At 40.6% G+C, this 14,025-nt stretch overlaps 1 protein-coding gene across 3 annotated transcripts in view; it reads left to right on the top strand.

Annotated features, from left to right (window-relative positions):
- LOC309973319 (S-adenosyl-L-methionine-dependent tRNA 4-demethylwyosine synthase TYW1) overlaps positions 1-14,025 on the top strand; it is a 203,826-nt gene that overhangs the window by 146,481 nt on the left and 43,320 nt on the right. For 2 of the 3 annotated variants that reach the window (XM_082857503.1, XM_082857502.1), the window contains exon 16: positions 7,214-10,333. The exons of the other annotated variant lie outside the window; for it this stretch is intronic. In XM_082857503.1, coding sequence (XP_082713629.1) covers positions 7,214-7,435 — 222 coding nt within the window. In that variant the 3' untranslated portion in view covers positions 7,436-10,333. Of the gene's footprint in view, positions 1-7,213; positions 10,334-14,025 lie in introns of those variants that run through there. 3 annotated transcript variants of the gene reach the window in all.

The following is a 14,025-nucleotide window of genomic DNA, read 5'->3' as shown; positions in this document are numbered from 1 at the left end:
TTCACTGTAGCACTCGTTTTTTTGTATTCAAAAGTCACTCTCCCTGTAACTACCTTAGGACTCCCTCTCCTCCTTCCCAGTTAACGTGTACTTCTGAGTTCTGAGAAGGTCTGGCAGCGCTCCTGTTCCATCCTTTAACCAGTGTTTTTCTAGTTGTGTGGCTCCTAAGTATTACTGTATGTTTGGAGGAGCCAACTACTAAATAATTGATACTAAGATCACATAAATTCTTCTTAAGAGTATGAAAACGAAAATGGTATGTATGATTCTTATTTTTGTATTATTCTACTTTGTTCTCTATATGTGGACTTTGAGGTCTGGTTATCCAATAAAGGATTAATTTTACCCAAAGAAAGGGCTGACATTTGTCCTCAGCTTCCAGGAGGTGATTTCTAAGCTCTTGGAATGTCCTGCCTGACAAGAGTGTCTTTGCTCATCTGGAGGCACATTGGGTCACACTATATCGTCTATGCTGAGAATGTGGTTTGGGGTGGGGGCTTTGGTCTCCACAGGACCTGCTCGACCTCCAGAGAGGCTGGAAGCTAAGGTCAGCCACTCAGCAAGCAGCTAAGTCTAGGTGCACAAACCCCATTAAAATCCCTGGACACCAAGGCTCAGGTGAGCTCCCCAGGTTGGTGGTACTCCACGCCTGTTGTCAGACATCGTTCTGGGTGAAGGTAGCATGTTCCAGGACTCTACTGGGGGGAACGTCGGGAAGCTCCTTGCTTGGAACTGTCCTAGGCTCTGCCCATGTGCCTCTTCCCATGGCTGATTTTAATCCCTATCCTTATGCTGTAATAAGCCATACTATGAGTATAACAGCTTTCGGTGAATTCTGTGGGTCCTTGTAGTGAATTGTCAAACGTGAAGGTGAGCTTGGGAACCCCTAAATTTGCAATTGGTGGCAGAAGTGGGAGTGGTCTTGGGGAAACTCCTGAACTTTGTACTGGTATATCTGTTTTCAGATCCCAGCCTCACTGTTTTTCATTTTTCTTATCTGCAAAATAGGGGTAACTCTGTTTACAACGTTACTGTGGTAGCTAAATAAAGTGACATATATAAAGCATCTTCATATAATATAGGATTATATTATAGGATTATATATATATATATAACATATAATAAAGGATCTTCCCTAAAGGTGCTGATCATTTGATTTTTTAATAAAGAATACTACAGTATCATGTGGAAGAATATTTGTACAGAATACCTACAGTGATGATTTTTTGCTTGTTTTTCTCTGTTTGCTCATTATGTCTTTACTTTGTATTATGGAAGATGAGGGTTAAATTTTCTTCTACCTTTTCTCATCACACACTTCCTATTCTCCCACCTTCCCAGCATACATATGCCATAATTTTATGCATTATTATGACCATATGAATAGTATTCACTGTTGAGCAGTGCAATCTTTTATGATTGCCATTTGTTTCTGGCACAACTTTTTGGTTTTCCTGGAGTTAATATTTGTCTTTTTTTTTTTTTTTTGTCCTATGTTCTTGAGCTAAATCAACTCTTGAACTCTCTGCCATCATCTATTTCTCCTTTCAGACTTTCAGATGTGTTGAATTTTCTATCAGGTTCATCTTTTTAAAGGAGTCTCTCCAGGGGCACTTTCTGACCCACCTACATTGGACACACAGCTGTCCTACTGGGGTTTCTTTTAGCTTTCTCCCGTGTGGGGTATCTTGTTCCTGTTTTTTCAGGTCTCTTTTTAAGTTACTCCCTCATTCAGGTGAAGCATCCTCCAGAAGATTCCTGAGAAAGGGTATGTGGGAGGTGCAACTTATTGAGACTTTGAATTTCTAAAAATATTTTTATTCTCCCTACACATGTGATTGATAGTTTTGCTGGATATAGAATTCTAGATTGGGAATTATTTTCCCTGTGCAATTGGAGCCCTGTCTTTAAGTTTTCAGTGTAGCTGTTGAGAACTCTGAAGGCCTTCTGATTCTTGATCCTTTGTACAGGACCATTTTTCCTTGTTAGATTTCCCTTTGTCTCCATTGTTTTCCCTCCGTGAAATTTCACTGAGATGGGCCTCAGACAGTATGTCTATTTTCATCCATTATGGACCCCTTCAGTCTGGAAACTTGTGGCCTTCACTTCTCAAATTTTTTCCAGAATTATTTCATTGAGGTACCTCTATCCTGTTTCTTCTCCTTTCTTTCAGGAACTCCTATTATTTAAAAATTGAGTCTCTTGGGCCAGTCCTTAAATTTTCTTTTATATTTCTCTCCTATTTTTTATCTTTCTTTTTGACTCTACATTCTAGGAAATGTTTAACATTTTACTTCTTAAGTTTCTCAAGAATCTTTCATTTCCATAATTTTAAAATCTAAAGTCTTTTTCATTCTTTGAGTGTTTCGTTTTATAGTGTAACTTTTTTAAATGAATACAGTAATCTCTCATTTCTCTGAGGATAATTGTTTTAGTTTAGTTGTTTGGATTTTTATTTTGTCATTTCCTCCCTACCCTAGGCTCTGTTTACTCTGTTACTCTTTTCTTTTTGTTTATTTTATCTCTCTTCCATGTTAGAAGTTTTCCTCAGATGATCGTCAGTTGTCTGCTCATATTTAAGTGTGAGACTAAAAAGAGTACTGAGAATCCTAAGTGTGTAGACTGGGCTTGACTTTATCTTAGAGAAATCTACCTGGGCCATTTCCTGAGGGAACCCAAGAAGTCTTCATGGCCACCAAGGGTCAGGAAGCAGGGAGTAGGGCTGTTCTGATCTGTCATTTTCAGTGTGACAGCCCTGTTCTCCGCTGTACCTGCTGTCCCATAGTCCATAGATTTTCTATTTTATTGTCTTCCTAGAATAAACCTCTTGTCTTCTGTTGGGGGGTGGGGTGGGTGGGTTGGGTAGGTGCTCAGCTGTGTGTATGTCCAGGGGGTCAGAAAGTTGAGATTCTAACAATTTCTTAGTCAGAATGTAAACCAATCTTTGGGCTCTTTTTTTGGTGGTGGTGGGGAGTTGGGGCCTCTTCTGCCCCACTTCCAGGCGTGACTGGCACTACCAGTTTGGGGCCTTTGGGGAATTCTGAAGCATAAATTGGGTTGAATCTTGGATTTTTCTGTTTGCTGGTTTAGGATTCAGCTCTCTTGGGTCTGCTAAGCCAGTTATTGCTTATCTGTCATCTTTTAAGCTTCTAAAAGTTTGCTACTGTTTTCTCCTCTCCTGACCTCTTTGTTTTTATAAGTTACATATCTTTTAGAAATACCTTTACAGTCATTTTAGTGAGATTTTAAGAAGAAATGAAGCAAATGCCTGTGTTTAATCTGACATCTTTAATAGAACCTTATTAAACATTTAAAATAATAAAGGCCCTATTTGTCATCATTCTGTTTAATGAAATTTTCCAAGTGTGAAAGGTATGGAAGTAATGAGAACAGGGCCCTTTGTACCACAGTTTGATTGTTCTAGGTGGTGGGAGCCTGTAGAACTGGCTGGTCTGGCCAGCAAGACCACACACACATTCTCAGCAGCCTGGCATCGTCTAGCCAGGCCATACCATATTGCGCTTGTGGTGTATTTTTGAGATCATCTGTGACCTTTTGAGTTTATTTGTAATTCTGCATAGATTTCCTCTTCCCTTACTGTTGGATTTGAGGAATTCTTGAAGCAGGGTGACCTCATGTCTCAGCATACTTAACCTCAAATTTTGTGATTTGGGGTTTCATTCCTCTGTTTATGCAGCTCCAACTTTCAGCTTTATTTTTGTGCCAATCATACTAAAGTTTGCCCTTTTAGCTTCTGCCTTTTGCGTGGAATATTTTGACTTTTTCTGAGCTATTATTCAACGCGATTATTCTCACATTGTCTTGAGAGGGGGGTATGTGTGGATGCAGTTTTGTCTTAGGGGTTTTATAGCTCAGCGTTAATTTGAGAGTAACCTACAGTTACAGACTGAAGGTTTATGTCCCTTCAAAATTCCTATGTTGAAGTCTTAACCACCCCACCCCACCCCCGCAACCAGTATGGCCACATTTGGGATGGGGTCTCTAAGGCAGCAGTGAAGGTTAAATGAGGCCATAAGGTGAGGCCCTGATCTGATGGGGTTGGTGCCCTTATAAGTAGACACCAGCGCGCCCCCACCGGCATCCTCTGCTTGTGCACATACTGAGAAAATGCCACGTGAAGCCAAAGTGAGAAGGGCTGTCTGCTGGAACCTTCACCTTAGGCTTCTAGCATCGAGAACCGTGAGAAAATTAACTTTTGTGGTTTAAGACACCCAGTCTATGGTATTTTGTTATGCAGCCAGGCAAACTGATACACCAGCCTTCTGTCACATTTACTTGGTCTTCTAGTTTGTTTTTTTAGACATTGGCAGTCCGAGTTGTCAGTTGACAGATATTAGCTTATAGTTGTCATATCCATGCAACTAATTTCTTCTGTTTTAAGCCAGGGTAGAGCTCTGTAGTTAGGAGCCCAGATCTTCAGGCTGCATCAGGTTTAAGCCAGGGTAGAGCTCTGTAGTTGGGAGCCCAGATCTTCAGGCTGCATTAGGTTTAAGCCAGGGTAGAGCTCTGTAATTAGGAGCCCAGATCTTCAGGCTGCGTTAGGTTTAAGCCAGGGTAGAGCTCTGTAGTTGGGAGCCCAGATCTTCAGGCTGCGTCAGGAGTTAGGAAATCAGTGCAGTGGGTTGCAGCTGGCAGTTTTTAAATGAAATACGTTGCCTATAGTTTTGTGAAAGTTGTGTTTCCAGAGTATGTGTATGTGAATGTGTATACTAGATCAAGATGTAAAATATGTTTCTTACTGTAGGTTGTGGCAAAGAAAAACGATTTTAAATCTATTGCTGTAGTCCAAGCTAATCTTTTAGTTCCTCTTGGAATATCCATGGCAAGTGATTCTTGTCAGAGTTTGAGGGAAAAGGAAGACCAGAATTGTGGACACTGAGGGTTCAGAGTTCAGACCTAGAGCTCTGAACCCCAAAATGGAAAGACACAGGGAAGAGGAGAACATGGTATCTGTGTAACTCGGCAAGCGAAGCAGGGAACCCCCAGGAGGACTCTTCTTAGTGGGGCCAAGCTCCTGGGGGCTGGCTGTGATATACCACCTTTCTCTGCATTCCCAGAGCGCACTCACTGCACACACCATGTTATATTATAACTAGTTTTTAATTGTCTCTGACTGGGCCACGTCCATAGTTGGCACTCCATAAATGTTAGTAGGAGGGAGGAATAAAAGGTAGGCATTGTTATCGGCCTTGTTTTACTGTCATCCGAGTTAATGACATGTTTAATCCTGCACTGGTTGGGAAGTAAGCCCACTTCCAGTCATGTGTGAACGTTGTGCCCTCTATCATGAGTGCACTGTGAACAGAGTCCACGCTACTCTATGGAGCCAAGAGCAACAAAATTCCATCCTGTCTCTCCAGATGTCAGGAGAGCAGGTGGAAATGTTTTCATTGTATGGACTTCTAGCTTTATTAAGAGAGGTAAGGAGGAAGAGGTTATAATACGTCAGGAATAGTCATGAAACCAGCAGTCTTGGCAGGATGCAGGGGGAACGGGGGAAGTGGCTATGGAAGCAAGTGTAACGTGCTCTTGTTGGGCGAGTTCAGGGTGCAGTGAAGCCCTGTGGCAGGGGACTGTCATGGTCGTCTAAAGGGATTCAGGAGGACTTCCCAGAGCAAAGGACATTTATGAGGAGATTTGAGGCTTAAGTAGTAGGTGTTAATCAAACAGAGGTAACAACACAGGAGTCACCAGAGGGGGCGGGTAGCTCATGAGCAGCCTCCAGTTGGAGATGTGACGTTTAGACGGCGTGTCCTGGGTGGTGGCGCTCTATTCTGCTGTAGGCATAGCCATCTGCTGCAGCCTGCAGGAGCTGGAAGCAGCCCAGACTGGAATCAGACAGTCAGTCAGCCGGCAGACTGTTGCCGACTTCCAGAAGTGAGACCCTGCCTTAGGGCAGTGGCAGGATGTGGCCTTGGAAGTACAGCTAAGGAAGAATTGATAAGGCCTGACCATGTTTGGGGTGTAAGCGGCCAGGGAAAGGAGGGACGCCTTTGACTCTAGTTTTGAGGTTCAGCACCCGGGGATGACTGATTACTTTCCTAGTGGTAGAGAACATTTGAGAGCCGTCAGCCTTGAGAGAGAAAATGGTGGGGAATGTGGATTTTACATGTTGAGTTGTAGAATTCATAGAGCTCTTAGGGCAACTTTTCAAGGAATGGTCTTATTAGAAGAAAATTTTTCATGATTCATAGGTAGACTAAACTTTCCCATTTATGTGGCATCTTTTCCCTTAGAAAGCTCCTAGCTGTTGGGTAAAAAATTAGATGTTATTTAAATACAGCATATTTTAATATTCTAAATCCAGGAACCTAAGTATTTTCAATATTTTTCTCAGCTAGGACATGAAATTGTTACTTACCTTGGTTCATAATCAGGTTTTTTAAAAAAACGGTGGCATAACAAAGAATTGTCCATTTATAAATCAAATATCAACGTATTATACATTTACACGATTGAATGCCAAGTGGTTGCTTTGAATTAAAAGCCTTCACAGTTCAATTTGTAGTTCCTTCAGAGCCTCCTCAACTTACATTGTCTTTTCTTCATTCGTGATCATTATTCTACAGTGACTTTGGAGAAGCAATTTTCTTAAAAGAGTACAAATTGGATTATTCCCCTTTATTGAATTGAAATTCTTAACAAGGCTTTCTGTTAATGAGATACTGTATTCATGTTAGGCTAAAAGGGCTAGTTTGAGTCATTAAGTTAGCGTTTCAGAATTAGAAAGTCATCAATTAAAGCTTCACTAATAACTCAAGCAAAATTTAGTAATAAAGGGATTCCACTAGGTGCTGCTAACACAAGCATGAAAATTCATACCAGGGAAAACTGGCAACAAGAGGAATCTGAATTAGCTTGACACGTGATAATGCCGAACACGTCATTCATCTCCTTCCAGTGATACTGCTCAAGATAAACACATCCTTGACTTTCAGTTCTAGGATGTATTCTTTATTCAGCGACTGGGTCTTCCAGGTTCAGCACGGAAGTGGTCCTAAGGGAAAAGAAACTCTCCTTTGACTGTGTATAGAACATTCTGCTTTGATACGGAACCATGTCTGGAGCGCAAAAGAATTTTCTTTAACATGATAGGGAAAAAGTATCAGGCTCATTTTTGATTTTCTGATGCTTACTTGACATTTTTTATGGGTGTTTTGAGTTCTGACCTGACTACTTTTTTTCTTGCCAGTTTAAGATTGGCAGAGAATGGTGGACGTGGATTGATTACAGCCGCTTCCAGGAGCTCATCCAGGAATATGAAGACAGTGGTGGATCCAGAACTTTCAGTGCCAAGGATTACATGGCCAAAACTCCTCACTGGGCGTTATTTGGTGCCAGCGAAAGAGGCTTTGATCCCAAGGACACAAGATATCAGAGAAAGAACAAATCAAAGGATATATCTGGATGTTGAGATTATCTGAATTTAGGATACCGAAGGACACAAACTGATTGCCCCAGAAGGTTCTCAGACTCCACTGTGATTTTTCCAAGGACAAATTACACAAATTATATTTCACATAGAGAAGGGTGTAAGGGGACGCAAGTCACATCCTTAGGCTCAGGAGACAGCAGCCACGCTTTGAGTGCCTGGGACTCAGCCTCACTGTCTCTTTCCAGAACTCAGTCCCTTTTCTGAGTTTACTTCTGAAAGAAAATCATTTTGAGGGGGAAGTACACAACCTTTATTAGTTTTGAATTATAATTAGGAAGACTGCCTAGAATGCCAACCATGGGAGTGTCGTGCAGAGTGAATTTCTGTTCCTTTTCCCCTGTCATGGGCTGTTGGCCTTTGTCAGTTGTACTACCCTGAGGTCAGTGTATCTGCTTCCTCTAAGATCTTCATCCCTTTCTTACATCTTAAGATAACACTTCCTGAAAGTAATTTGTCATAATTCTCAATTATTTTATTTTTTATTTTTTCTCAATTATTTTAAATACTACATAGATTTCTTTAAATATTCATTTAGTACCAACTCTTTAGAAACTGATTTGGATCTAAAACTGTACTAGATCTCATTCCGTTCCCATACAGATTGCCATAGAAAGTAGCATGTGAGCTGGATTAGAGCAAAATCTCTCTTCTGTAAGAGGAATTGTCATATGATGTCACTGAATAATTAGTCTCACAAATTAGTGAAACAATGAGTACAATTTGTTTTTGGTTTGAAAAGTAAGTGTTTAAGCCTCTCATCACTACACATATAGCAGGTTTCCATCTTCTTTCACTCTTGTAGCCCTAGCTACTTTCTGCAATCTGTTCTTTAAGTTTCAAGTTTTTTCCTAGTTGAAAACATCACTAAATACTCAGTAGTTTTTAAGAAGTATTATAGTTATTTAAAAAATGCCTTTATCCTAAAATTTTAGTAAAATATCTTTTGTGAAGACTTGGACCACACATTTTCTTTTGAGCGCTTATTTTAAAGATGCTTCTAGTCCCGTGGTTCTAAGCCCTGTCAGACCCATCTCCTCCTTATATTCCTCCTCTATTCTCTGCTGAAGTAAAGTTCATAATAATATAATCTACTTACTCATTTAGTTGAAAACTGGGCACTGTATTTATTTCTAAGTGATAGAGTCTCTCTGTGCCATAGGATGAAATCAGATGTTCTTGAAGTCACCACATCTTCAAGCATGCGTTCAGTCTCCTGTTGACCCCTGAGACAGACAAGAGATGGGGGTGGTCCAGGCCAGTGAGGCAGGAGCTCACTGAAGCTCAGATGTGTTAATGGTCGTTGAGTAGAGATGGAAAATCTCTATTCAAACCTTAAATTAGAGCAGAGTGTTAAAAAGCAGGAGCTCATGCTAAGGAGCGCACAGATGGGCTCCTGTTTGTGACAGCTAACTGGGCACACAGCTGTAGGAAGACCCCTCGGGGCTGCCGTAAGGAGCAGGGCAGGCGGCAGTGCATGCTGGGCTTTGGACTGTCCCTCAACCTCTTTTTCAACCGGGCAACGCTGCCTTTATTTTTTATGCATTGAGGTTCTGCTCAAGATTTAATTTGAACGAAGATATTCTGTTGCTTCAAAGAAAAAAAAACAAAAGCAAACCTCTCACCACCAGAATGAGCCCTCCTGACTCCATTAACTTTAGGCACATAAATGAGCAGTTTTTCCTCCCTCTGCCACCCAGGAAGTGTTTGCTTTATATTTAAAAAAAAATAACATGGTATATTAATCCCAGTTCACAGTCACAGCAGAAAATTTTAAATGCCTAGGGGAAAAAAATACAGTGGAATCTGGATGAAAAAAATTAAATGTTTGCTGAGCAGTATTAAAGTAGAAGAGATGGGGAAGCTTGAATATTCTTAGAAGGTGAGCTGTTTGAAAAATAGCGTTCTAGATGTCCAGTGGAAGTTATTGTTGGAGTTTGAGCAAGCGATTCTAAAATTCTGCCGAAAAGCTAGCCAGGTAAGAATAGTTACAAGATTCTAGAAAAATAATTAATCAAGGAAAATTGCTTTACAAGATATTAAAGAATGTTGTCTAAAATAATTCAAACAACATGAAACGAGATCAGCTTCCAAAATGACAGAGTGAGAACCTCAGTGAACTCACTCTCCCTCTAAAACAGTGAAAATACGGGCAAAACAACTAAAATCAAAGAATTTTAGAACTCCAACAGTTTAACCAAAGCTTTGCCGTGAGCTGAAAATCATCTGTTAAGAGAAACTACTGAACCTTAATAAAATTAACAGTTTACTTCTCATCAGAAAGCATGGAGGCCAAAAGGCAGTGGAATGGTATCTTAAAAGAGCTGGAAGAAGAGACTTTCAACCAAAAGTTCTATGCCTAGCTTAATCTTCCTTCAAAATTAAAGAAGAAATTAAGACATTTTCAGATAAGCAAGAAGTAAAGAATTCATCACCAGCAGACCTGCCTACGAGGAGGAGTCCTCAGGGCTTAATGAAAGTACGTTAGGCTTGAAACCACGTGAAGAAATAAACAGCACTGGTGGAAGTAACTACGTAAGTTTTATAGAAGACAATATAAATGTACTTTTGTTTGTAACTCTCCTATCTGTTTTATAAGATAGCTGCGTAAAGCAATATTTATAAAACTGTATTGATGGACTTAGAATGTATAAAGATGTAATTTGTATGACAGTAATAACATGAAAGAAGTGTGAGGGGAACAGAGGTATATTGGAGCAAGTCTTGACTACCCACTGTTGAAATTAAGTGGGTATGTTTCCAAAGCAGATTTTTTAAAGATGCTAATTGTAATCCCGAGAGCAGCCACTAAGAATAAATTTTAAAAGTTGTAGTAAAAAAAATACGATTCTGCTCAGTTTCAATGTGTGGATTTTCCACCCCCCCCCACCAAACAATTCTCCAACACCAGCTGGGTGTCCTGCAGTTTAGCTTAATTCTGACACTGCCTACCTGGAGATAGCATCAGATCCCACAGGTTAAGTGCTCTGCCCCCCAACTTCAGATGCCAGTCACAAGTCCAGGTTGTCACCTGTGCTTCTGACCAACCAGCTATAGATTGGAGCTTCCCGTGGGTTTGATAAATGTGCTAGAGCGGCTCACAGAACTCAGAGAAACATTTTACTTACTAGATTATTGGTTTATTATAGAAGGGTATATATAACTCACGAACAGCCAGATGGAAGAGATACACAGGGCAACGTACGTGGGAAGGAAGATAGGGCTTCCATGCCTTTTGCAAGCACGCCACTCTCCCAGATCATGTGTTCACCAATCTGGAAGCTCTCCAAACCCAGTCCTTTTGTTTTTTTTTGTTTTTTACATCTTTATTGGAGTATAATTGCTTTACATTGGTGTGTCAGTTTCTGCTTTCTTTCGGGTTTTTATAGAGACTTCATAACATGGGCACGATTGATTAAATCATTGGCCATTGGTGATTGACCTTAATCTCCAGCCCCTCTCCCCTCTCCAGAGGTCCAGGGGTGGTTCTGAAAGTTCCCAACCCTCTAATCACTTGGTTGGTGGCCCTGGCAACGAGTCCCCTTCCTTAGGTTACCTAAGGGCTTTCCAAAAGTCGCCTCATTAACATAACAAAAGACACACATTGTTGTTGTTGTTGTTGTTGTTGTTATTGTTGTCATTGCTTAGGAAATTCCAAGGGTTTTAGGAACTCTGTGCCTGGAACTGGGAGAGAATAAGTATATTTAATAATTTAATATTTATATTTAAATAATGTATATTATTATAAATCACAATATCACAAAGAAATGAGAATTTAAACGGTACACTAGAAAATATCTATTTAGAAGACAGTAACAGTAACAAAACAACAAAGATCTAAGACATTCAAAAAACAAATAGCAAAGATGTCAGGAACAAATCTTGCCTTATTGGGTTAGTATATTATGTAAGTAGATTAAATACCCCAATCAAAAGAGGCAGAATGTATTTTTCTTTTAAATCCAATTATATGCTGTTCGCAATAGACACACTTTACATTCAAAGGCTAAAAGGATCGAGAAAGGTATACCATGGAAGCAGTTACCAAAAGAGAGCTAGAGTGGTTTTTACTAATATCAAAAAAATAGACTTTAAGACAAAAAAAAAATTGTTAGTGGGGACAAAAGGGACATTTTATAATGATAAATTGTAATTATTTTAATTATTTATAATTACACCTTACTAGAAAGATGTAATGATTTTAAACATGCATGGACCTAACTAACAACAGAGCCCCAAAATATGTGAAGTGAAACCTGACAGAGTTGAAGGGAGATGATTCAGTAGTAACTGGAGACTTACATAACCCACTTACAATAATGGATAGAGCAACTAGGCCAAAGCCCAAAAAGGAAATAAGAGATTTGAGCAACACTATAAACCAAGTACACCTGAAGGCCTCCATAGGACGCTCCACCAACAACACATTATTCTCGAGTGCCATGGAACATTCTCCAGTATAGACCATATGTAAGATCATAAAACAAGTCTCAGTAAGTTTAAAAGGATTGAAATTATGCAAAGTATAGTCTCTGACCAATGGAATGAAATTAGAGATCATTAGAAATCAACAGCAGAAGAAAATTTGGGAAATTCATAAATATGTAGCAATTAACCAACATCCTAAACAAACAATGGGTCAAAGAGGGAATCACAGGGAAATTAGGAAAGACTTTTGAGATGAATGAAAATGAAAACACAACATACCAAAACTTATGGGATGCTGCTAATATAGTGCTTAGAGGGAATTTTTTTTTTTTTCTTCGATACGCGGTCCTCTCACTGTTGTGACCTCTCCCTTTGCGGAGCACAGGCTCCGGACGCGCAGGCTCAGCGGCCATGGCTCACGGGCCCAGCCGTTCCGCGGCATGTGGGATCTTCCCAGACCGGGACATGAACCCGTGTCCCCTGCATCGGCAGGCCACCAGGGAAGCCCTGCTTAGAGGGAATTTATAACTGTAAATGCCTACATTAAAAAGAAGATACATCTCAAATTAATAACCTTCCATCTTAAGGAACTAGAAAAAGAACAACTAAACTCAAAGTGAGCTAAAGGAAAAAATAATAAACACTAGGGGCAGAAATAAATAAAAGAAAGGAAAGAAAAGCAAAAGAAAAAATTAGTGAAACCGGAAGTTGGTTCTTTAAAAAAAATCAACAAAATTGGCAGACCTTTAGCTAGACTCACCAAGAAAACAGGAAGATGCAAATAGCTAAAATCAGCTATGAACGCACAACTTTCTGAATATACTAAAAACTATACTATACACTTTAAATGAGTGGATTTTAAGGTATATGAAATATATCTCAATAAAGCTTTTTTTAAAAAAGCACAGAGGCAAACCTTAATGTTTATGAAAAGCAGTATAGGATATAAGATAAGGAATATAGGATAAATCAATGGAGATTTGGGAGAAAAATTATGTAGTTTTGGTCTTTATACTAAATAGCAAAAAGAGTCAAATGAAACAAAAAGCTCAGAAGAAACCTTGGGTGACGAAGGCCTTTCTGGACCAATGGCTTTCCAACTTACTCATGCATCAGAGTCACTCGGAGGACTTGTTAAAACATATTTGTGGACCCCACTCCAGAGTTTCTGATATAGTAGGTGTGCAATGCAGAAGAATGTGCTTTTCTAACAGGTTTCTGGGTTATGCAAATGCTGCTAAGAGACCACACTTTCAGAATCCCTTGTAGATATAAAAACAATGTAAGAGATCTAAGGACAGGGGAAGAAGAACACTGCAGGTGGAGGAGTGAGCATGCTCAAAGGCCACGTGGGGAAGGGTTGTGGCGCATTTGAGTAGCTGTAGGAAGGCCTCAGTGGCTGGAGAATGCTGCAGAAGATGTAGGAGAAGACCAGGCCACGCAGGGGAACCAGGAGAACATAACAGTGATGACTCAGGGAGATGCAGGCCAGTCTAAGCCCTAAGAGCAATTATGCAAAGGAACAGCATGATTAGATGTGCATCTTAAGAAGATCACTGTAGCTTTGGGTTAGATAATGGCCTGGAAAGACCAAAAAGGAAGGGGATGAGTTGGTAGGTGTTCTTGTAGAACAGTCCAGAAGTGATGGCCCTGGTGGTAGCATTTGTGCAGTGCACGCCCCTGCATGCTGACCCTGGTGGTTGGAATGGAGGGCAGTGGGTAGATTTGAAAGAGACCTTAGGAGGAAACACTGGTGGATCTGGCCACAATTTGGCTAGATGGGGGTGGGGGAGTGTGGAGTGTGGGCAGGCAGGAGGGATGAGTCGTCAAGGATGACTCTTGGGTTTCTGGCTTGAGAACAGGAGAGAGGATGGGGGTGCTCTGTAGGCTGAGACTGGAAGAGGGCCAGGCTTGTGGGAGATCCTGAGTTCATTTGTGGACAGGTAGGCTTGGAACTGCCCAAAATTTCCAAGGGGAAGGTCAAGCCAGCAGTCAGGCATACAGGTCTGGGGTGGAAGAAATGTGTGAATCATCATGGTGTAGGTTATACTTGGAGCCTGAAGGAGGGTGGAGGTCATCTTCCGAGAGAGTATAAAATGAGGAGGAGGGGCCATGTCTCCTCTCTAGCAGGTAGGGGTGGGACA

This window comes from Leucopleurus acutus, assembly GCF_964270905.1.
Source record: "Leucopleurus acutus genome assembly, chromosome: 16".
Lineage (NCBI taxonomy): Eukaryota > Metazoa > Chordata > Mammalia > Artiodactyla > Delphinidae > Leucopleurus > Leucopleurus acutus.
The sequence above is the reverse complement of the archived record's forward strand: the minus strand, read 5'-3'. Positions and strand labels throughout refer to the sequence as shown.